We start from the raw sequence: 25,485 nt of genomic DNA, 5'->3' as shown, positions 1-25,485 counted from the left end.
AGGCCTGGCATGCTGCAATTCATGGGGTCGCAAAGAGTCAGACATGACTGAGCGACTGAACTGAACTGAACTGAACTGACCTTGTAATCTTTAACTAAGAGCAGTAAAGCAAGACAGAGACCAGAACACTGGGATTAAGGAAGCTTCCTCCTGGAGGTCTGGAGGTAATTACATGAGAGTCGTCAAGAAAGGTCTTTGAAGATAAGCGGTGTTGTTCTGTGTCAAAACAGCATCTAGCTAAAGCTGACCTGTCAGGTTAACTTAAGGGCGGGGGAAGGAACAAGCAAAGGAGAATGAGTAAGATTAAATTTCAGGAGACTTTGCTGAGAAAGCAAAAAACATGGTGCCCACAGTTGGTTTTTTGGAAGAAAAAAAAAAACACAAAACAACCTTTCTCTTTGCGTGTTCATGTAGAGGATAATATTCCCATTGGAATGTCTGTAAACCTCATGAGGTTACTCCTGGTCATCCTTGGATAGGTTATGCATGCTACAGATAATATTATATAGTCCTGCCTCAGCATTGTTCCTAAAATATGCAGTTGATTTAGTAGCTGATTGATTCTCTCTGGAGGAGTGTTGAGACTAGTAATAGGGCAAGTAAATACTACAATATTCGTGATAAATACTATGATAGAAGCAAAGATCCTTGGAACCAGTAAATGTTGAAAGTGAGTTTTAGAGAATGACTCTGTGGTTCATCTTTGGAAGAGGTCGAGGAGGAGCATTTTATTAGTTATCTTTTTGAAAGACGTATTTGGCTGCACTGGGTCTAGTTGTGGCACGTAGGATCTTCAGTTTCGGCACGTGGAATCTAGTTCCCTGACCAGGGATGAAACCTGGACCCCCTGCCTTGGGAACTCAAGTCTTAGCCCCTGGACCCCCAGGGAAGGCCAGGAGGAGGAGCATCTTGAAGAGATAGAAGGCGCGCCAGGGGATGAGGAGGAGGAGCTCCCTTTTATTTACTTTCTGAATTATATGTTTAAGTTCAGAGAATCTATTGCATGATTTTCCGTTCACTTTAGAAATAGGTTAACTGTGTACATTAGAAATGGTTTTTCCTGTTTTACAGGATGACCTTACACCACTCTTACTTGCCATAAGTGAAAGGAAACAGCAAATGGTGGAATTTTTAGTAAAAAAAGAAGCAGATATACATGCGGTTGATAAGATGAAAAGGTACAGTTGTTCTTTTTCTTTTTAAAAACCTTAGTGCTGTTCTTGAGTGCTAAGATCAAGATTAAATTAATAACAGGTTTCATTTGTGATCAACACTTCATCAGTTAGGTAGAAAATCAATTATTCTGACTGGGAATCGTGAAAAACTATATAGCAGGAATATATAGCAGGATTCATATTCCTTTATAATATTGAGGGATGTCATATGCAACCTATTCTTTTTTCTGGTTGATCTTGTAGTAGCTGAGGGGTTTCATACTAGTTTCATTAGCTTTATAAAATATGGATTCTGCTTTTCAGTTTACCTTATGACAGTATTGAATTTCTTAATTATTTTATAACGATTGTTTAACCTCTACTTCGTATATATTTTTCCTTAAAAGATGCATACTAAACATAAAGGACTTGATTTTGTCTTTTGGGTGACTCTTTGCTTTCAGTTACTTTCTTTGAAATATACTGATGTTATTAGATTGCAGAAGAGTCCTTCACAGTTTAGTGACTAAGCAGCAACAAAAAAGTGATGAGTAATCCCTGTCCCCAGATACTGTGGGCTCACCAGTTTTTATCCTTTTTCATTTCTAGTACATTTTGATGTTTTCATTTTAAATGAAGGTAGAAGGAAGAATGATAGGTTTAATTGGATAAACAGTTCCTTTAACAAAGATAAGTCAGAGGTGGATGATACAGACGAAAATGATGGGCTTTAGATTCAGACTGGGTTCAACTCCTAGCTTTCCTACCTATTAGAGTTATGACCTTGGGCACAGTACTTATCATCAGCAAATAAGTTTCCTGGTATAAAAAGGCAAATAGTAATGCATCCTTCAAAGGTGGCTGTGTGTATATATAGTATTTCATTTAGTGAAGAGCACATGCTTGTCAACATCATTAAGTGCCACGGTGACTATTTTTATTTCCATTATTGTTAATATTTTTGTTTTAAGCCTGCAAATAGCCTTTGCTTAACCCAACCTCTAGCTGACTTTGAAGCATAATATATCAGACTAAGGAGGAAATGGGGGATTCGTCCTTTAAATACTCACCTGCCTCAGATAAGTGACCTCAGCATAGTTTCTTGTCCATCAAGGACTTTGTTATTATTTTTTTAAAGCATTTATTTATTTGACTGCGTGCTGTCTTAGTTGTGGGAACTCTCAGTTGCAGCATGTGGGATGAGGTTCCCTGTCCAGGGGTGGAACCTGGGCCCCCTGCATTGGGAGCCTGGAGTCATAGCCCCTGGTCCACCAGGGGAGTCCTCATCAGGGACTTTTGAAATAGTAACTGCTGCTGCGTGCCATCCCAGTGGGGCAGGAGGCTTCTTTTCCATCCCTTCATTTTAGCCATGGAAGTAATTTACAAGGATGTACACTTGAGCATGTAAATGGTCAGTTCTTCATGGAAGGGCAAGATATTAACTTGGTAAAACATATCAAACGAGCTGTTTCTGTAAGTTAACTCAACTTCCTGAGGGTGACGTCATCTCTCTGTTGTTTTAGAACCGCCCTCATACTTGCTGTCAATTATGAATGTACCGATGTAGTCAGTCTTCTCCTTCAGCGAGGTGCTGACGTCTTTTCTCAAGATGTCTTTGGACGGACTGCAGAAGAATATGCTGCTATTAGTGGTTTTAATATGTAAGTGTTTACATTAAAATGCCAGTTATCACTAAACTGCAGCCAAAAAGAATTTTAACTGTTACTTGTTACATGACCAGTGAGAGTTGTCTGTTTGGTGCAGGCAGCTTCTATCCTGTGGGGGCACCTTTCCTTAGGTCATAGGTTCCCTGTCATCCTTCCCAGAGTAGTGGGTGTCAACTTGCCTGAGATTCCATAGTTACAGTTGGCCCCCTCATGGGATCTGTTTCCTGTAAGAATGAAAATCTTCCATAGGATTTATCTGCCTCAACCATAAATGTTTTCTGAGTCTCTGCCCCATTTACCAGAAATCCTTAAATCTCAAGTAAGCTAGTTCAGAGAGGAATTTAGAAAGGTAAGCCCTGCCTAGGACTTGCCAGGATCCATTGTAAGAGTAGGGTAACGTCTTCCAAGTGAATCGGAGATGAACATGGAGATTAAGCATCATTGTCAAAAAGATCTGCTGGTTGAGAGTTTGAGCAGGTAGAGAATGGAGAGAATGGAGAGTAGCGGTCCAGGCCAGGTCTTGATTGTGATTAGTTTTCTGCACTTGGTGTGATTAGCTGCAATAATGGGGGATAATTATGTTCTCTAATGTAGTGAGTTCATATTTTATAAATAAATTTAGGTACAAATTATATAAGAGCTGAGGTTCCCTAAATTACGAACCACAAAGAACAACTGATCACCATAATTAATAACAGTTTCCTGCAACCCTTGAATGCTAAACATATAAGAAAACAGACATTGGTTTTATTTGGGATTTCAAAGTAGTTCCAGCAATAAAGTTCAAGAACAAATTATTCCATTCTGCAAGCATTTTGGGGATATATTATCCCATTAAATCCTCTTAATCCCCTTGTGAAATAAGGCAGTAAGATCCCAGTTGTGTAGAGGAAGACTTTGAACTCAAGAGAAGCAACTTTTCTAGAAACAAAGAGCGGTTGGTTACAGAACTAGGATTTGCAAGTTTGAAAGAGTTTTCATATGCCAAGCTAAATCTAGTTAATCTTCTGAGCTATATTGCCCTCAGTTCATGACTACTTCATCTTCCTTTTCTTTCTCCTTTAAATACATACTAAGTAAAACTTTGTAGAACTTAGAAACTTGAAATGTATGGAACAATTGTAGTTTTGATATTATCGCTGACATTGTCTGTCTGAAATAATCTAAGAATTTAACATATTTTGTAGTTGTTTTTCATATTAGTGTTAAAATATTATTTATCACATTTTTAACACATAGCATTTGCGAACTGATCTCTGAATATAAAGAAAAAAGGCCTAAAACTACTCCCAAAAAAAGCAACCCAGGTACGTCATCTGATAATAATGAATTACTCTTGGTGATTCTACCATAGATAAAGTAGGAGTGAGGAAGTTTCAATAATGAAAGAACTATGATAAAATTAGTGTAAAATGCACGTGTATTTTATTTTTAAATTAATTTCTTAATAGTCTAGTATTCAGAATTGTTAAAGAAGTTAATTGTAGGTAATTTAACATCAGAGACAGTATTGTCTGAAAAGAATTCCATGTATTTAATCACAGCCGCTAAAATCCTGTATTAGATTTTTGTGTAAATTAGAAAAAATGTTTGTTAGTATGATATATATTTCATCTATAATCATATTATAACAAATTGGACTTCTTATAAAAGTGGAACTTTAACTTTTACAAATAGTTTGCATTTAGTGAATGAATAGTTATTAGTTACTGTGTAGTGATTAGTCTCATTAAAAAAGTTACCATCATTTAAACTGGGAACCTCAACAATCCCTTCCTGGTAGGATAAGAAATGATAAACAGTAAGAACTGCAATGCTGAGCCAGTGTGCAGCGTACCAGGAAGAGATTACTTTCGAAAGATACCTTGGAATAGTACAGATCAGAAAAGCAATGCCTAGTTGAGAACCACCGGTTATTTTGCCTATTGTACCAACAAGGTCTCTATTACCACCTTTATTCCTCACAGATCCAAAAAGAGTGAGATAGGTTGGCTTCATTAGAACCAGATGTTTCCTTCTGTGTGTTGGATGATTGTCACGATAGTATAGTTTTGTAAGCACAACATGTTCTGTTGCCATTCTTTAAAAGATTATCATAATAGATTTTCAAATAGATCAACTTGGGACTCTGCAGATTCTAATAAAAGACCCAAAACACTTCACATTAGCAAAAACACCACTATGTCCCCTTGATGTGGCATCTAGCACATTGTACAAGCTGTCTGAGAACACCTTTAAACTTAGTAGACCTCTAATCAAAAGGGGCTTCCCAGATGGCTCAGTAATAAAGAATCTGCCTGGCAATGCCTGAGATACTGGTTTGATCCCTGGATCGGGAAGATCCCCTGGAGAAGGAAATGGCAACCCACTCCAGTATTCTTGCCTGGGAAATCCCATGGACAGAAGAGCCTGGTGAGCTACAGTCCATTGGGTCGCAAAGAGTTGGACACGACTCAGTGACTGAACAACAACAACATCCATCAAAGAACTTCTGTAGGTTAGAGAAGATACAGAGATGACATAGAGTCTTGGTCTTCGATATGCTCAGAACAGAATAGAGTTGTCCCTGGTTACTTTCTATAGTTTTCTAAACAGACTTTTCAAGGAAATCATTCTTATTTATTTGCTCATTTGTTCACTGAAGAGATAACTATCAAGTGTCTTTTACGTACCAAGCATTGTTCTGATGTTACAGGGTGCAAACATTTAAAAATCACTGCCCCTGCCCTCCAGGCTTGAGCTTGGAGGACCCCTCTCCCTCCATGTGAGTCATCCCTCCAGCATCAGATCATGATGACACATGTGAAATGTTGTCCAACAGCACCAGAGTCTGTAGCTCCTTCCATCCTTCCCTTCCTCCCCTTATTCATCAGCTTAGGATCTGATGATGAATGCCTTCCAAGCTGAAAAAGCATTTCTATCAACATTTGCCATATAATGGGCAGGATTGATATAATGATATATCCCTCAGTAGAACAGAGCACTGTTTAGACCATCCTGCTCTAGGTGGTCCAGATACCCTTGAACAATGGAAGGAAATAGTCTCAAGAGAGTGTACTTTTCACATGTATTAGTACGTATACACATATATTTAAAACAGTAAGAAGTTCCGCTTGTGTGTACCCTACTGCCTGCTCACCACAAGTCTAGTCCTCATCCCCACCACCCAGCTGACCCCCTTCACCCATTTGCCCTCCCCCACCTCCCTTTCAAGAGATCATCCTTTCTAAATCTGGAATCACTACATCTCTCATACTTCTCTTACATCTGGAAAGAGGGCCAGGAAGACTTTGTTTCCTATGTTTTCCCACGCTCTGAAGTTCAGTGCCTGTGGACCAAGCTTCCCTGTGAGAGGGCGTTTTCATCCTGAACTGAAGAGCCAGAGAATTTGTGTTGTGTCCCAGCAAGACACCTGTTCCTCTGTTCACTGCTCCAGGCAATGGAAGTCCAGGAACACTGTGCTGTTTAAGCGTGCTCTTGTCAGCTTATCGTACTGATTCTATTAATGGTGCAGTATCATTTTCTGTCAGTCTCCAGGAGTTTGGTTAGGATTATGGTCATTGTAAACAGCAGTTCTTCCTTCTTTCTTTCTGTTCTACATTTGATGACTATAAGGAGAGCAATGGTTCTTCGGTATTAGTGGCCCATGAGGATAATACGATCACTACTCCCTCTAGTGTGGTCTCCAGGTGTGGTCCCAAAGGAATACTTTTAAACAAAACATCAGTCTTGAGGTTTTAATCGTCTGTATTTTTCTTTTGTTGATTTAAAATGTGTCTTACTTTTTCTTTAATAGCGGCTAAGAGTTCTAAAGAAGACTCTTTAAGCAGGTAGGATTTAACGAATTTTTTAAAATTGTACGTGTTACTAAGAGAACACACAGAGAAGAGAAGCTAATGTTTGTTGAGTGTTCTACTCTGGGTTAGAGACTGCATTATGTGCTTAACATTTGTGACCTCATAGAGTCATCAGAACAGCTTTGTAAAGTAACTGCGTCCTATTTTACGTAATTAGGCAACTGGTTTGGGGAGGTTGATGAATGAACCATGATTCCATGGTTAAAATGAGTTGACCTATGATTTGACAGCTGGCCTGCCTGGCTCCAACATCCACTCTCCTGTCCCTCAGCAGAGATTGAGAAGTACCCGTGTAGCATATAAGTGAAACATATAAATTATTTCTTTGACTTGTGTCCATTTTAAGTTTTAGACATTGCGGGGAACTCCTGTATTCCTTTACAGTGAAGGGGAGGAATGGGGCCTTCTCCATAAGTGATTTCCCTGCTGAAGGACCAAGACTGCCATTTTTGATGGACACAGTTTAGGCTCTGAACCAGGGACAGACAATGGAGAAGGAGCAGTATGTCCTTCTGCTTTAAGTCACCAGGTTTATTGCAGTTTGGGCAAACAAAAGTTACGTCAGTCCATCAGTTAGATTTTCAGTTCAGCTATTAGGACTTGGTGAAACCATATTATTTTCAGGCTCTGCCAATATATTGGCTGTCAGTCTTTATTATGGAAACTAAGAATGAGTCTTACCTAGATATGTCCTAGGTTGGGAGAGATGGAAGCAGAAATAGGTAACTAAAATCTCTTTTGGAGACTTCTCTGGGGGTGCAGTGGTTAAGATGGTTAGTAAGACTTCTCCTTCCAATGCAGGTGGTATGGGTTCAATCTCTGGTAGGAGGAGCTGAGATCCCACATGCCTTGGGGTCAAAAAGCCAAAACATAAAACAGAAGCAACATGGCAACAAATTCAATAAAGACTTTTAAAATGGTCCACATCAAAATATCTTTCAAAAAATGTTTTAAAACAGAGGCCAAATTTTAATTATGTCAAGAAACTTCGTTTACTACATAGATAGCCAAACTTTCACTTGCTTCTTTTTTTTTTTTTTTTCATTTAGAGAAATGAACTCACTCATTTTCATTGTGTTTATGCTCTAAAGGTTTTCCAACAAACCTGGTGTGGATTCATGGCCTACATCAGATGATGACGTCTTAGGTTCTGAAACCAAGGTAAAGTGGTCTCTTGTGAAATTAGTTTTCATGCTCTGAATTCAGTTTCATGTAGTGTTTACTCTTAAATTCAGCAATGGTGTCCCTCTCACTGTTTTATGTTTGTAATGGAAAGTTCTTCAGGGCAAACTATTTTATAAAAATATGACTAGTTGATTTTTTTTTTTATTTTTAACTTTGCTAAATACTGAAGGTGGGGTGAAGAGAACAATGGGCTGGAAAATATAGAGTGACAGGAAAATTGTATTGGGAAAAGCTTTCCCACAGTGAAGGAAATATGAATTTTGGTCAAGGATAGAGTCTTACTGTGAATTTTAAACCATAAGGACATGACTTTTGCAACACTCATAGTGATGTCTTTAGTGGATATAATTACTTATTTTAATAATCATGGAATCTTCCTGGAGCCTTTCAGTTCCAAAACTATATAGCATATATCATCTACTTGCCCCCCCCCGACTACCCACCACCCCTGGACACTTTATTTTGGTTTCTTGGCATTGGCAACCCTCTCCAGTACTCTTGCCTGGAAAATTCCATGGACACAGGAGCCTGGTAGGCTGCAGTCCATGGGGTGGCAAAGAGTCGGACACGACTGAGTGACTTCACTTTCACTTTTCACTTTCATGCATTGGAGAAGGAAATAGCGACCCACTCCAGTGTTCTTGCCTGGAGAATCCTAGGGACGGGGGAGCCTGGTGGGCTGCCGTCTATGGGGTCGCACAGAGTCGGACACGACTGAAGCGACATAGCAGCAGCAGCAGCAGAGTTGTTAGGAGGGCCTTTTTTTTTTTTTTTTTTTTTTCTTTCTCTGTTTCTGTCTTGGCTCTGCATTAAGACTAAAATAAAAGTTGAAGTTACAGAGATTTAGAAATTAAAATTCTGTTTCTCCAAAATCCATATTATAAAGGGATTCCACTGTGTTTTCTCAAGCATTCCATTAAGAGTATATTCACAACTCTTCATCTCATTGAAGAATGCATGTTTGCCTAAAATAATAGCCAGCTATAGAAGCGGCTTCCCTTCCTTGTGGCTCAGACAGTAAAGAATCTGCCTACAATGCAGGAGATCTGGGTTCAATCCCTGGGTTGGGAAGATCCCCTGGAGAAGGAAACAGCTACCCACTCCAGTATTCTGGCCTGGAAAATTCCATGGACCATATAGTCCATGGGGTTGCAAAAAGTCGGACACCACTGAGCAACTTTCACTTCATAGAAGCAGAGACTTTTAATAACCGTAAGATAAAACTTACAACTTGAGATTTTTTTTTCTATTGTAGTTTTAAAAAAACCTACTCCAAGTTCTTGTGTCACATTCTAAAACTTCAGATTTCAGACATTTTGTATTACTGTGATTGAAGTATTCATCTTATAGCCCCGTATCAGTGTAAGCTAGTGGAGTTCAGGAAACAATTGTGCATCTCCTGGAGCATGTAGCATAGGTCTCGAGTGTAAGAATCATGTTAATAGTTTTTGAATGTGAATAAATGAAGAGAGAAATGGTATCCTATATAATGTTACAGGTAATATAGTTCAGTTGAGTTATGTTGAGGAAGGAGGTCCTGCATAACAAGGAAATAAATAAGAAATACGTGAAAAGTAAAAGGTTATAGTATTTTTTTCAGTGTCCACCAACTGTGAGATGAGAATTTTAGGTTAAAATTTTTGACCTTTTTAGCCCCATCTTGTGTTCCATTAAATGTTTCTTTTCAAGCCATACATTCTCCTCAGAATTTTGATTACCAGTTCTTTTTCCCAGTAAATAGTTAGGAATATTTCTTAATCAATTTTTCTCTCTCTCAAGTAATACTTTACAACATTCAGGTAGTGATAGATGACCATGTGTGGCTAAGCAAATGACATTTTTTATAGTGGCAAAATTCAACTCTAATATGGTAGTATTTATAAACAAAAAGTTTTAGAGTAATACTGACCGCTATACTAGGGATATATTATGAACAAAAGCCTCTGTCTTAAATATATGCTTTATATACAATGTATGTTGATATTTTCATAAAATTTGAAGAACAATATAGATGCATAATTTATATATTAATAAAAGCATATAAAACAGAGGCTTTGTTCATAGTATATCCTTAAGAATACTGATATATTACTGATCTATTGTATATGAATTTTAAATATATGTGTTTTTCCACAAACCTTATTATACTTATTTTTTTTCCTTAAGTTTGTACTTGACTAGGAACGTCTCTCTCTTTGCTTTCTTTTCCTCCCCCACCTCTTTTTTTTTTTTTTTTTTTTACTGTTAACCTAATTTTTCCTTGCAGAATACTTTTCTTCAGTGTCTGTTCTTTCAGTCCATCTCTCTGTGCCTCTATTGTGAACATGTTTGATTATGGCTTTCTGTTTAGTGTGTTTGTGGCTTTCATTCACGATCATTTCCCTACAGGTTTACTCTTGGTTTTTTTTTCCCTTTTTCTTTGAAAGAACCAAATTGGAACAATCATTTGTCTTTAGTTGTTTAACAAACAGAATAGAAGTAGCTTATACTGTTTGTGCTTGTAACCTATCTAAATAAGGTTCTACTAAAATCTAAACTTTCATATTTCCCTTCCCAAGTGATAATTCATGCATATAGAAATCATGCAAGCATATGTCAAAGTATAGCAATTAATTTAAATGTCTTAGTTTTTCATTAGTACTCTAAACTGCCAGGGATAAATTTTTTTTCTAGAACATTTTGGTAGAGAAATAACCTAGTGGGTGTCATAGTATTTGTACAGCAGTCAATTAGGGGTAAGGAGAGGAACATCTGGGGTTTCTGATGTCATCTGTCATAATGCTTACCCTATGAGAAGGTTAGTCAGTGGCAGAACTGGGTTTTGAATCCACATCTGAATGACTCCAGAGCCTGTGTTCTTTGTGTTAGATCATATAGTAATGGGGGAGGTTATAATTCTTTTATTCAAGTTGATACTTGTTATTCATCAAGCTCTTATTTTCTTCTCCAGAAGAAACCAAAACCAAACTTAGCAAAGCTAATGAAGGCTTTTCAGCAATCCAAGAGAAACCGTAAGTTATTTGAAGACTGTCCTCCTGGTGTTATTCACTGATTTGAAATGACACAGGTTCTCATGTACTCTCCCCTGTTTTCACTGTATTAGAAACAGAACATGGCATTGTGAGACGAGAGAGTACCAACTTCTCTGAGAACAATAATTCTGATAGTGAAATTGAAGATGTGGTTGAAACCCTTCCCAAACCATCACCTGGAGTCCAGGGCTTCTCTCATCCTGCCTTCCCAAGGCCTGATCCTCTTCAAAAACCACTCAAGACTCTAGCAGGCCTTGGTCTTGCAAAGGTAAGTTGTTTTGTTTTTAACTCTTTTTTCCCCTGTACTTTTTTACACACCATTCCCTTGATCCTTATGATGACAAAAAGCATCCCACCGCAGAAATGGAAGACTTCAAAGTCATGATACAAAATGATGTGATAATAAGAGCAATATATCTGCATGATTCAGATTTATAAATGTTGCCATACTAAGTATGCCATTATGAAAGAAAAAAAATTACAAAGCAATTAGGAAAAACAGCTAGATGAATATGAAGACGGGGAGGGGGATGAAGGAGAAGAATTCATTTAAGAAGGATAAGATGAATACGAGACGAGACAGAGGAGGCGGTCCTAAGATGGCAGAGGAATAGGACAGGGAGACCACTTTCTCCCCCACAAATTCATCAAAAGAACATTTGAACGCTGAGTAAATTCCACAAAACAATTTCTGAATGCCGGCAGAGGACATCAGGCACCCAGGAAAGCAGCCCATTGTCTTCAAAAGGAGGAAGGAAAAAATATAAAAGATAAAAAGAGAGACAAAAGAGGTAGGGATGGAGCTCCATCCCGGGAAGGGAGTCTTAAAAAAGCGAGAAGGTTCCAAACACGAGGAAGCACTCTCACTGCCGAGTCTGTGGCGAGCCTTGGAACCGCAGAGGGCAACATAACCAGGAGGAAAAATAAATTAATAATTAAAACCCACAGATTACGTGCCCAACGGTAACTCCCCCAGCGGAGAAGCAGCGCAGACGCCTGCATCCTCCACTAGCAAGCGGGGGCTGGGCAGGGAGGCGTGGGCTGCATTGCTTAGAGTAAGGACTGGGCCTGAATGCCCCGAGGGCAATCTGAGGGAACTAACTTAGGCTAGCAAACCAGACTGTGGGAGAGCTACCACGCGAAAACCCCTAACCTAAGACACCACCAGGCCCACTCACAGAACAAAGGACTGAGCATAGCTAGCCGGCTGCAGGCCAACCCATCCCCTGCCTCCAGTGACAGGCAGGCAAAGGCAGCCAGAGCTGGAAGGGGGCAATCGCGGCCCCAAAGAGGCATTATCTACCAAACTGCAAGCAGGCTTCGTTGCTAACCAAGACTTCTTGGGATTCTGGACGGTCAACATCCGCCTGAGAAGGTGCACCGGTTGTACACCCAGAAAACCCAACGGCAGGGACGGGGGAGGCAATAAATCGCAGCAACCACACTCACCAAACATCTCATCACCTGAGCTGCTCGGACCTGGGAAGTGCACAAAACGCAGGCCCAACGGAGTCTGCACCTCTGAGGACTACCCGAGCGCCTGAACCTGAGCAGCTTAAACTTGGGAGGTGCAGGAAGCCAAGGGCCGGCCTCGGACGGTTCCTGGCAGAGCAACCTGGAGCCTGAGCAGTGTGGGCAGGGAGGGCACACGCGCCGTGAGCAGGGGCAGGCCCAGTGTGGCTGAGGCACTGCAAGCACACGCCAGTGTTATTTGTTTGCAGCGTCCCTCCCTCCCCACAGTGCGACTGAACAAGTGAGCCTAAAAAAGTGTCCACCACCACCCCCCTTGTGTCAGGGCCGAAATCAGACACTGAAGAGACCAGCAAACAGAAGAAGCTAAAACAGAGGGAACCTCCTTGGAAGTGACAGGTGCAATAGACTAAAACCCTGTCGTTAGTACCGACTACATAGGGAGGGGCCTATAGGTCTTGAGAAATATAAGCTGGATCAAGGAACTATCTGAAAATGAACTGACCCCACACTGCCCACAACAACACCAGAGAAAGTCCTAGATATATTTTTACTATTTTTATTATCATTCTTTAATTTTTTTAATTTAAAAAAATTTTTAAGTCCTCTATTACTCCTTTAATTTTCATTTTTATAACCTACTATTACTTTGCAAAAAAAGAGAGAGAGAAAGAGACCCTATTTTTAAAGCAAATTTCATATATATATATTTTATACTTTTTGTACTTTTTTTCTTTAATATTGAATTTTTGAAAATCCAACCTCTACTCTAGATTTTTAATCTTTGCTTTTTGGTATTTGTTATCAATTTTGTACCTTTAAGAACCCAATCTTCAGTACCCACATTTACTTGTGAGCAAGATTACTGTCTTGACCGCTCTCTCCCACTTTGGACTCTCCTTTTTCTCCACCAAGTTGCCTCTATCTCCTCCATCCCCCTTCTCTTCTCTACCCAACAGTGTGGATCTCTTTGTGTGTGCCAGATGGTGGAGAACACTTAGGGAACTGATTACTGGCTGGATCTGTCTCCCTCCTTTTGATTCCCCCTTTTATCCTCCTGGACACCTCTGTCTCCTTCCTCCCTCGTCTCCATGTAACTCTGTGAACCTCTCTGGATGTCCCTCACTGTGGAGAAACTTTTCATCTTTAACTTAGATGTTTTATCAACGGTGCTGTATAGATGGAGAAGTCTTGAGGCTATTGTAAAAATAAGACTGAAAACCAGAAGCAGGAGGCTTAAGTCCAAATCCTGAGAACACCAGAGAACTCCTGACCCCAGGGAACATTAATTGACAGGAGCTCATCAAATGCCTCCATACCTACACTGTAACCAAGCACCACCCAAGGGCCAACAAGTTCCAGAGAAAGACATACCACGCAAATTCTCCAGCAACACAGGAACATAGCCCTGAGCTTCAATATACAATACAGGCTGCCCAAAGTCACTCTAAACCCACTGACATCTCATAACTCATTACTGGACACTTCATTGCACTCCAGAGAGAAGAAATCCAGCTCCACCCACCAGAACACCAACATAAGCTTCCCTAACCAGGAAACCTTGACAAGCCACCCGTACAACCCCACCGACAGCGAGGAAACTCCACAATAAAGAGAACTCCACAAACTGCCAGAATAGAGAAAGGCTACCCCAAACGCAGAAATATAAACAAGATGAAGAGACAGAGGAATACCCAGCAGGTAAAGGAACAGGATAAATGCCCACCAAACCAAACAAAAGAGGAAGAGATAGGGAATCTACCTGATAAAGAATTCCAAATAATGATAGTGAAAATGATCCAAAATCTTGAAAACAAAATGGAATCACAGATAAATAGCCTGGAGACAAGGATTGAGAAGATGCAAGAAAGGTTTAACAAAGATCTATAAGAAATAAAAAAGAGTCAATATATAATGAATAATGCAATAAATGATATCAAAAACACTCTGGAGCGAACAAATAGCAGAATAACGGAGTCAGAAGATAGGATTAGTGAGATAGAAGACAGAATGGTAGAAATAAATGAATCCAAGAGGAAAAAAGAAAAACGAATTAAAAGAAATGAGGACAATCTCAGAGACCTCTGGAACAATGTTAAATGCCCCAAAATTCGAATCATAGGAGTCCCAGAAGAAGAAGACAAAAAGAAAGGCCATGAGAAAATACTTGAAGAGATAATAGTTGAAAACTTCCCTAAAATGGGGAAGGAAATAATCACCCAAGTCCAAGAAACCCAGAGAGTCCCAAACAGGATAAACCCAAGTCGAAACACCCCAAGATACATCCTAATCAAATTAACAAAGATCAAACACAAAGAACAAATATTAAAAGCAGCAAGGGAAAAACAACAAATAACACACAAGGGGATTCCCATAAGGATAACAGCTGATCTTTCAATAGAAACTCTTCAGGCCAGGAGGGAATGGCAGGACATACTTAAAGTGATGCAAGGCAATAAGCTACAGCCCAGACTACTGTACCCAGCAAGGATCTCATTCAAATATGAAGGAGAAACCAAAAGCGTTACAGACAAGCAAAAGCTGAGAGAATTCAGCACCACCAAACCAGCTCTCCAACAAATACTAAAGGCCATTCTCTAGACAGGAAACACAAAAAGGGAGTGTAAACTCTAACCCAGAACAATAAAGTAAATGGCAACGGGATCATACTATCAATAGTTACCTTAAACGTAAATGGGTTGAATGCCCCAACCAAAAGACAAAGACTGGCTGAATGGATACAAAAACAAGACCCCTATATATGTTGTCTACAAGAGACCCACCTCAAAACGAGGGACACATACAGACTGAAAGTGAAGGGCTGGAAAAAGTTATTCCACACAAATAGAGACCAAAAGAAAGCAGGAGTAGCAATACTCATATCAGATAAAATAGACTTTAAAATAAAGGCTGAGAAAAGAGACAAAGAAGGACATTACATAATGATCAAAGGATCACTCCAAGAAGAAGGTATAACAATTATAAATATATATGCACCCAACATAGGACCACTGCAATATGTAAGACAAATGCTAACAAGTATGAAAGGGGAAATTAACAATAACACAATAATAGTGGGAGACTTTAATACCCCACTCACACCTATGGATAGATCAACTAAACAGAAAATTAACAAGGAAACACAAATTTTAAATGATACAATAGACCAGTTAGACCTAGTTGATATCTATAGGACATTTCACCCCAAAACAATGAATTTCACCTTTTTCTCAAGCACACACGGAACCTTCTCCAGGATAGATCACATCCTGGGCCATAAATCTAGCCTTGGTAAATTCAAAAAAATTGAAATCATTCCAAGCATCTTTTCTGACCACAATGCAGTAAGATTAGATGTCAATTACAGGAGAAAAACTATTAAAAATTCCAACATATGAAGGCTGAACAACACGCTGCTGAATAACCAACAAATCACAGAAGAAATCAAAATATGCATAGAAACGAATGAAAATAAAAACACAACAACCCAAAACCTGTGGGACACTGTAAAAGCAGTGCTAAGGGGAAGGTTCATAGCAATACAGGCATACCTCAACAAACAAGAAAAAAGTCAAGTAAATAACCTAACTCTACACCTCAAGCAACTAGAAAAGGAAGACATGAAGAACCCCAGGATTAGTAGAAGGAAAGAAATCTTAAAAATTAGAGCAGAAATAAATGTAAAAGAAACAAAAGACACCATAGCAAAAATCAACAAAGCCAAAAGCTGGTTATTTGAGAGGATAAATAAAATTGACAAACCATTAGCCAGACTCATCAAGAAACAAAGGGAGAAAAATCAAATCAATAAAATTAGAAATGAAAATGGAGAGATCACAACAGACAACACAGAAATACAAAGGATCACAAGAGACTACTATCAGCAATTATATGCCAATAAAATGGACAACATGGAAGAAATTGACAAATTCTTAGAAAAGTACAACTTTCCAAAACTGAACCAGGAAGAAATAGAAAATCTTAACAGACCCATCACAAGCCCGGAAATCAAAACTGTAATCAGAAATCTTCCAGCAAACAAAAGCCCAGGACCAGACGGCTTCAGAGCTGAATTCTACCAAAAATTTAGACACGAGCCAACACCTATCCTGCTCAAACTCTTCCAGAAAATTGCAGAGGAAGGTAAACTTCCAAACTCATTCTATGAGGCCACCATCACCCTAATACCAAAACCTGACAAAGATGCCACAAAAAAAGAAAACTACAGGCCAATATCACTGATGAACATAGATGCAAAAATCCCTAACAAAATTCTAGCAATCAGAATCCAACAGCACATTAAAAAGATCATACATCATGACCAAATGGGCTTTATTCCAGGGATGCAAGGGTTCTTCAATAACTGCAAATCAATCAATGTAATACACCACATTAACAAATTGAAAGTGGTCAACCACTTTTAAAAGAGTGAAACTAGAACAGTTTCTAACACCATACACAAAAATAAACTCAAAATGGATTAAAGATCTCAATGTAAGACCAGAAACTATAAAACTCCTAGAGGAGAAGATAGGCAAAACACTCTCTGACATAAATCACAGCAGGATCCTCTATGATCCACCTCCCAGAATATTGGAAATAAAAGTAAAAATAAACAAATGGGACCTAATTAAAATTAAAAGCTTCTGCACAACAAAGGAAACCATAAGCAAGGTGAAAAGACAGCCTTCAGAATGGGAGAAAATAATAGCAAATGAAGCAACTGACAAAGAATTAATCTCAAAAATGTACAAGCAACTCCTGCAGCTCAATTCCAGGAAAATAAATGACTCAGTCAAAAAATGGGCCAAAGATCTAAACAGACATTTCTCCAAAGAAGACATACAGATGGCTAACAAACATGAAAAGATGCTCAACATCACTCATTATCAGAGAAATGCAAATCAAAACCACAATGAGGTACCATTTCACGCCAGTCAGAATGGCTGCGGTCCAGAAGTCTACAAGCAATAAATGCTGGAAAGGGTGTGGAGAAAAGGGAGCCCTCTTACACTGTTGGTGGGAGTGCAAACCAGTACAGCCACTATGGAGAACAGTGTGGAGATTCCTTAAAAAATTGGAAATAGAACTGGGACCCAGCAATCCCACTACTGGGCATACACATCGAGAAAACCAGAATTGAAAGAGACACGTGTACCCCAATGTTCATCGCAGCACTGTTTATAATAGCCAGGACATGGAGCAACCTAGATGTCCATCAGCAGACGAATGGATAAGAAAGCTGTAGTACATATACACAATGGAGTATTACTCAGCCATTAAAAAGAATACATTTGAATCAGTTCTAATGAGGTGGATGAAATTGGAGCCTATTATAAAGAGTGAAGTAAGCCAGAAAGAAAACACCAATACAGTATACTAATGCATATATATGGAATTTAGAAAGATGGTAACAATAACCCTGTATGTAAGACAGCAAAAGAGACAAAGATGTATAGAACAGTCTTTTGGACTCTGTGGGAGAGGGCGAGGGTGGGATGATTTGGGAGAATGGCATAGAAACATGTATAATATCATATGTGAAACAAATCACCAGTCCAGGTTCAATGCATGATACAGGATGCTCGGAGCTGGTGCACTGGGATGACCCAGAGGGATGGCATGGGGAGGGAGGTGGGAGGGGGGTTCAGGATGGGAACACGTGTATACCCATGGTGGATTCATGTTGATGTATGGCAAAACCAATACAATATTGTAAAGTAATTAGCCTCCAATTAAAATAAATAAATTTTAAAAAGATGAATATGAGACAGAATGAAGGTCAAGATGAAACATTATTTAACAAACACAACAGAAATAGTGGGGGTAAGTCAGAGGAGGTGCTCTATATTATAAATATGAGATAATTATTTCAAATTCAACTTAGGAAAAAGTGAGGTTGTGAAAACTCAATACTTATATGCTTCTGAATGACATATAGCTGATTTTTATGAAGACCTGAAAGAAAATTTGATACCTAGCTTTTTTGGTGGTTGTTTTTGAGGTTGGTGGTTGTTTTTGTTTTTTTCTTTAAAGTGTAGTCATAAACTAACAATACTGTGTTAGTTTCAGGTGTATAGCAATGTGACCTGGTTACACTTGTATATGTATATATCTATACTGAATATAGTTCCCTCTGGAAGTTCATTTCAATTTGAAGTGATTTCTCTTTTTTAAAAAATTCTCACTTTGAAATTAATCAAGTGATGTCTTCTATTTAATCTAGCAAAACTTTCATTCATAGGCAATTCTAGATGAGCTGTATTTTAGGCCTTAGCAGATATATTGTGAATTAAGAATTTGTGGCCCTTCTGTTTCTTGCGGTTACTAACTTACTGTTTGATACGTACTGAATGTACTTAACTAATTTATCTTACTGTTTGGTATAATCTTGGTGGAGGTTTTGAATCTTTTTGAAAATAAAGAGGAAATAAGCATTTTATCTTGTCCTTTACTAAAATTATAATTTATAATTATGTAAATGAGATTCTTAAACTCTCTTTATGACATGAGAAAATTTTAAGCTGCAACAGTCTTAAAGAAAAAAATGTAGAACTCCACCCCGCCCCACCCCCAGAGAGATTCTGATTTATCTTTTCCTAATATCTGCAAGTCACACACATTGAATGAATGAAATCACAATTCATGATTTTTTTCTTATGTAGACTACTTGTTACAAAATTATAAGGAAAGAATTACCAACAGAGTTTATAAAATTATCTCAGAAAGATAATTTTTTACTTTAAAAATATCTCTAGTAATATGTATATTCCATTTTAAGAATTTTATTAAAGAATAAAATTTTAACAAGTTTATTTTTAAGAAGTATTTTTTTAAGTTAAGAAGTTATTTTTAAGTTTTATTTTTAAGAAACTTTATTAGCTTCAGTATTTATAGGTGTTAAATTAGCATGTCAGTTCTTTGTTATACATGTTAAACTAAAATGCAAATTCTTCCATATCTAAAACTCAGTCGTTGTGGTTACTTGATTTTTTCAGCTCATTTGTTCTTTCCTGATGTGAATATTGAATTCTGCTGGATAATCATAGATGTATTTGAAAACTTTTAAATCTCCAACTTGGATAATCATAGTTTTACTACTTTTTTTATATCTAGATTGTTCCTTCAACCTTTACCTGCCATTGAAGAGGGCATAGAAAGAAAATTATTAGAGCCGTTATGTGCTGTTTACAGGAAAAAAAGAAGAAAATGATGAAATTTTCAAATGAGGTTTTTAGAAAATGTATTTATTTTTTAATTGAAGGATAATCACTTTACAGAATTTTGTTGTTTTCTGTCAAACATCAACAAGAATCAGCCATAGGTACACCCATGTCCCCTCCCTCCCAAACCCTCCTCCCATCTCCCTCCCCATCCCACTTTTCTAGATTGTCACAGAGTCCCTTTCTGAGTTCCCTGAGTCATACAACAAATTCCCATTGGCTATCTATTTTACATAAGGAATTGTAAGTTTCCATGTTACTCTTTCCATCCATCTCACCCTCTCCCCACTTCCCCTCCCCCCATGTCCATAAGTCTGTTCTCTATATCTGTTTCTCCATTGCTGCCCTGCAAATAAATTCGTCAGTACCACTGTAGATTCAGAATCTTTGTAGATTCCATGTATATGCGAATAGTGTATGATATTTATATTTCTCTTTCTGACTTGCTTCACTCTGGAGAATAGGCTCTAGGTTTGTCAACCTCATTAGAACTGACTCAAAAGTGTTTCTCTTTATGGCTGAGTAATAGTCCATTGTATACATTGTTCTAGTTCTATGAAAAATGCCATTGGTAATTTGAAAGTGATCACACTGAATCTGTAGATTGCATTTGGTAATATAGTCATTTTCACACTATTAATTCTTCCTACCCAGGAATATGGAATATCTCTCCACCTGTTTATGTCGTCTTTCTTTTCTTTCCTCGGTGTCTTAGAATTTTCCATATACAGGTCTTTTGTCTCCTTAGGTAGGTTTATTACCAGATATGTTATTCTTTGTGTTGCAGTGGCGAATGGGATTGGCTCCTTAATTTCACTTTCTGATTTTTCATTGTTAGTATATAGGAATTCAAGTGATTTCTGTGTATTGACCTTGTATCATACAACTTTGTTAAATTCATTGTTTAGCTCTAGTAATTTTCTTTTACTAGAAAATAGATAGTTTCTTTTGGGTTTTCTATGTGTAGTATCATTTCATTTGCAAAAGAGAGAGTTTTACTTCTTCTTTTCAGATCTGGATTCTTTTTATTTCTTTTTCTTCACTGATTGCCATAGCTAGGACTTCCAAAACCATGCTGAATAACTGTGATGAGAATGGACAACTTTGTCTTGTTCCTGATCTTAGAGGGAATGCTTTTCATTTTTCCTCATTGAGAATAATGTTTGCTGTGGGTTTATTCTATACGGCCTTTACTATGTTGACGAAGGTTCCTCCTGTGTCTATTTTTTGAAGCGTTTTTGTCATAAGCAGGTGCTGAATTGTGTCAAAGGCTTTCTGCCTCTATTGAGATGATCATATGGTTCTTATTTTTCAATTTGTTAAGATGGTGCATCACATTGAAATTGGTTTGTGTATATTGAAGAATCCTTGCATCCCTGGCATAAACCCGAATTGATCATGGTATATGAGCTATTGAATATGTTGTTGAATTGTGTTTGCTAGAATTTTGTTGAGGATTTTTACATCTGTGTTTGTCAGTGATATTGGCCTGTAATTTTCTTTTTTGTGTTGTCTCTGCCTGGTTTTGGTATCAAGGTGATTGTGGCCTCATAGAATGAGTTTGGAAGTGTTCCTTCCTCTGCAATTTTTTGGAAGAGTTTCAGAAAAATAGGCATTAGCTCTTCTCTAAATGTTTGATAAAATTCCCCTGTGAAGCCATCTGGCCCTGGGCTTTTGTTTTGGGGAGATTTTGGATAACACTTTCTATTTCAGTGTTTGTAATTGGCTTGTTTGTAATTTTTATTTCTTCCTGATTCAGTTTTGGGAGGTTGAACTTTTCTAAGAATCTGTCCATCTCCTCTCGGTTGTCCCTTTTATTAGCATATTGTTGCTCATAACATTCTCTTATGATCCTTTTCATCTCTGTGTTGTCTGTTGTAACTTCTCCTTTTTCATTTCTAATCTTGTCAATTTGATTTTTCTCCCTTCTGTTCTTGATGAGTCTGGCTAGTGGTTTGTCCATTTTGCTTATCTTCTCAAAGAACCAGTGTTCAGTCTGATTAATCTTTGCTATTGTTTCCTTCATTTTCTTTTTGATTTATTTCTGCTCTGATCTGTATGATTTCTTTCCTTCTGCTGACTTTGGGGGGTTTTGGTTCTTTTTCTAGCTGCTTTAAATGTAGAGTGTTGCCTGTTCAAAGTTTTTCTTGTCCTGGAGGTAGGATTGTGCTGCTATCAACTTCTCTCTTAGAAGTGCTTTTATTGAATCCCATAGGTTTTGGGTGGTCGTGTTTTTGTTGTCATTTGTTTCTAGGAATCTTTTGATTTCCCTTCTTATTTCTTCAATAACCTTTTCGTTATTTAGTAATGAATTGTTTAATCTCCCTGAGTTTGTGTTTTTTTTACATTTTTCTCCTGTAGTTGATATCTAGTCTCATAGTGTTGTGGTCAGAGAAGATACGTGATATATTTTCAATTTTTTAAATTTACTGAGGCTTGATTTGTGGCCCAAGATGTGGTCTATCCCAGAGAATGTTCCATGTGCAGTTGAGAACAAAGTGTATTCTTCTGCATTTGGATGGAAAGTCCTGAAGATATCAATTAGATCCATTGGGTCTAATGTTTCATTGAAGTTTTGTGTTTCCTTATTGATTCTCTGTTTTGATGATCTGTCCACTGGTGTAAGTGGGGTGTTAAAGTCCCCCACTATGGCTGTGTTGCTGTTGAATTCCCCTCTTATGCCTGTTAGTGTTTGCCTTGTGTATTGAGGTGCTTCTATGTTGGGGGCATAAATATTTCCAATTGTTATATCATCTTCTGGGATTGATCCTTTGATCATTATGTAGTGTCCTTTGTCTGTTATAATATTCTTTATTTTAAAGTCTATTTTGTGTGAAATAAGAGCTGCCACACTGGCTATCTTTTGGTTACCATTCAAATGGAATATCTTTTTCCATCCATTTCCTTTCAGTCTGTATGTGTCTCTAGGTCTGAAGCGGGTCTCTTGTGGCCAGTGTATATTTGGCTCTTGTTTTTGTATTCATTCAGTTATTCTGTATCTTTTGGTTGATGAGTTGAATCCATTTATATTAAAGTAATAATCAATATATATGTTCCTGTTGACATTTTCTTAATTGTTTTGGGTTTGTTTTTGTAGGTCTTTCCTTTCTCTTGTGTTTACTGGCTGCAAATCCCTTTAGTATTTGTTGTAAGACTGGTTTGGTGGTGCTAAATTCTGTTAACTTTTGCTTTGTCTGTAAAGCTTTTGATTTCGCCATCAATTTTGAAAAAGATCTTTTCAAATAGGGTTTTCTATTTCTTTCTTATGTCATAGTAGTACTTTAAAATGCCTCATAATTCCAGCCTCACATAAGCATTTCTCTTCTACAAATTAAAACTTGTCTTTTAAGATCAATTTTAAAACAGAGTCCTCTTGTAGCATCTTGAATTGGTGTTTAACAATTAAACCTTTTCATTAAGCAAAATGCTTATTATGGTAATATGACAGAAATGAGCATTTTCATATATTTAGATGCTGTGAAATTTTTCTTTCTTCAGTAGTAGGTTTTTAAACTTGCTTGCTCTTTTGTGTAAGACAAAAAAAGAAAAAAATGTAGCTATTCTCCTTTAAAGAAAAAGGAGAATGAACCCTACTCCAACTAATGAATTAAATTACTTTGCCAAAGTCACGCTTTTAACTTACCTGATTCATTTGAGGAATTCATTTGGTAATTTTATCAGATTCAAGAGTACAGAATTGTATCATCTCTTTTGGTGCCATAAAATGTTAGGGAATGCCACTTTAGGGGCTTTGAACAACTCATTTAACCTTTTTTTTTATTTTAAAGCTGTTATTGGTAAATAGTGGGGCAAAGGTAGATAGTTATTTCTATACCTCTAGCTATAAATTTGATGGTTACTGAATGTGGAATTGGGAAGCATTACTTATATTCCAGAATTCCACACTAACACCTCCTCAGTTTCATTCTGCTCCTTGTGTTTTGGTAAACTTTGGTTTATATATTTCAGTGAACACCATCAGGGTTTTGCTATCTCCTGGATCCAAATGAAAAAGAATTAGAAAAGGCAGTGGGGAAAGAATAGCTTTAGTGCAGAAAGAAGAAAGTTTCCTTTCTGTCTCTGAGGCACTAAGGTGTCACATCCTCTACATCTGACTGTTTAATGGAAAATCCAGGTGGTAAGACCGAAGAGGACAGATGTTGTGTGTTTTTATTTCTCTATCTCTGCCAGTCAGATGGGGAAGACTGGATGTGAATAATTGTATCTTATTAAAAAGGCTTTCTTGAAATTTTGGGAATTTTGTTTCTTTCCCTCAGAAAGAAGCACATTTTACAAAAATTTCAGTGACTTGTAAGTGATAAAATTTATGTAAGCACAAATATATTTTTATCACTTAAAATCAGGGCCAATACTGAGTCAAATAATAAATTGAAAACAGAGTCTCTAGAATTAAGTAATAGCAATTATTCTTAGTGTCAAACTTTCATTAGAGGTTGAAGAAGAAAAGAAGCACAAAGATGCTGCTGATGAGAGTCGACTGATTGAGCAGAGAAAGAGTGGAGGAAATAACAAGCAGGCGTTTCCTGCTATGGAGAATAAAGGTTCTCATAGGTAAGCCTATATCAAAATTTAACAGTAGGTCATTTGTTACTTTCCTGTAAAATCATTTCTAACTTGAGCTAATGTTTGTGATTTATGAATTTTATATTTCACTAGGGATATAGTTATTTTGAATACTCTTGTCCTTTAGCCTCAATACTAGAGTTCCTTTGTTAACATACCACCGTGTTACAGTATTAGAGTATTCTGGAGTTGACTGCATACTTGCCTTAACCAGTGTGTTGTAAAGTTAAATTTATGTCACTAATGAGCATCCTTTCATTTCAGTCTGAGGGCTTCTCTCAGCGTTTCTCATGAGGCGGGACTAGTGGTGATGAACTCCCTCAGGTTTGCTTTGTCTGGGAAAGTTTTTATTTCTCCTTCATTTCTGAAAGACACCTTTTTCTGGATAGAGTACTCTTGTTGGCAGTTTATTCTCCTAGCACTTTGAGTATGTCCATGGATGGAGCCAGATTGCTGTTGGTGGCGGGAGAGCCGATGAGGCACCTGCCTTTCATCCATGATGCTGATGTCACCCATGTGGGTGGTTTACAAGTAACCGACCCCGCCCCGCCTAAATTTGATTTCTTCTTTCATGGTGAATGTGCCACATGTCATTTTAAAATCATCTAAATAAGTGTTACCTTTTTCTTTGAGCGTGGGCTCCAGGGTGCTGGCTTCAGTGGTTGTGGAGCACGAGGATCATTGCTGCTGTGGCATGTGCTATCTTCCCTGACCAGGGATCGGACCTGTGCCCCCTGCATCAGCAGGCAGATCCTAAGCACTGGAAAGTACCAGGGAAATTCCTAAATTAAACATACTGTATTTAAAAGCAAAACAAAAAAATATAGTGTAAATCTATTATGACTCCCATGTCTAAGAGTCGTGGTGTTTAGGCCAGGGACTCCAGGTTTTCAGTGTAACCCCCTTGAGGTTCTTCCCAGTGTCTTTCCAGAGCATCTCTCTACTTTCTTCCATGTATTTTGTACTTTTCCTTCCAGGTTCCTAGGAAAACAACCTAGATGCCGTGTGCCTGATCTGTGTACTCACATTCTAATCTCCCAGTAGAATGATTTCTCGTTTTCTCTTCCTTTTGACCTTCTGTCTTCACTTCTTCTGCAAATCCTTCCTTATTTCACTTATCACTTTCATATGCCAACTCTTACATATCATATTGTACCATAATTATATATCTCTGTTTGAAGGAAGAATTTGTTTTCTTGCATATGGTTGGTACTTCATATGACTTAATATGGGTTAAGAGTTGGAATTTTACAAGAATGGTTTTTATCTTTATTAGTCGAAATATTTGAAAACATTGGCTTTTTTGGACTTTT

At 37.8% G+C, this 25,485-nt stretch overlaps 2 protein-coding genes across 2 annotated transcripts in view; both read left to right on the top strand.

Annotated features, from left to right (window-relative positions):
• LOC113903637 (ankyrin repeat domain-containing protein 26-like) overlaps nt 1–25,485 on the top strand; it is a 221,593-nt gene that overhangs the window by 182,851 nt on the left and 13,257 nt on the right. The window lies entirely within an intron of this gene.
• Nucleotides 6,578–24,540, top strand: LOC113903642 (ankyrin repeat domain-containing protein 26-like). Its single transcript, XM_027560128.1, has 5 exons — nt 6,578–6,651; nt 7,770–7,839; nt 10,814–10,874; nt 10,967–11,163; nt 24,042–24,540. The coding sequence occupies exons 1-5, from the start codon at nt 6,593–6,595 to the stop codon at nt 24,162–24,164; spliced, it is 510 nt and encodes a 169-aa protein (XP_027415929.1). The 5' UTR covers nt 6,578–6,592; the 3' UTR covers nt 24,165–24,540.

Source organism: Bos indicus x Bos taurus, chromosome 13 (assembly GCF_003369695.1).
Source record: "Bos indicus x Bos taurus breed Angus x Brahman F1 hybrid chromosome 13, Bos_hybrid_MaternalHap_v2.0, whole genome shotgun sequence".
NCBI classification, from domain to species: domain Eukaryota; kingdom Metazoa; phylum Chordata; class Mammalia; order Artiodactyla; family Bovidae; genus Bos; species Bos indicus x Bos taurus.
Note: the sequence above shows the minus strand (reverse complement) of the source record. Positions and strands in the feature narration are given on the sequence as shown.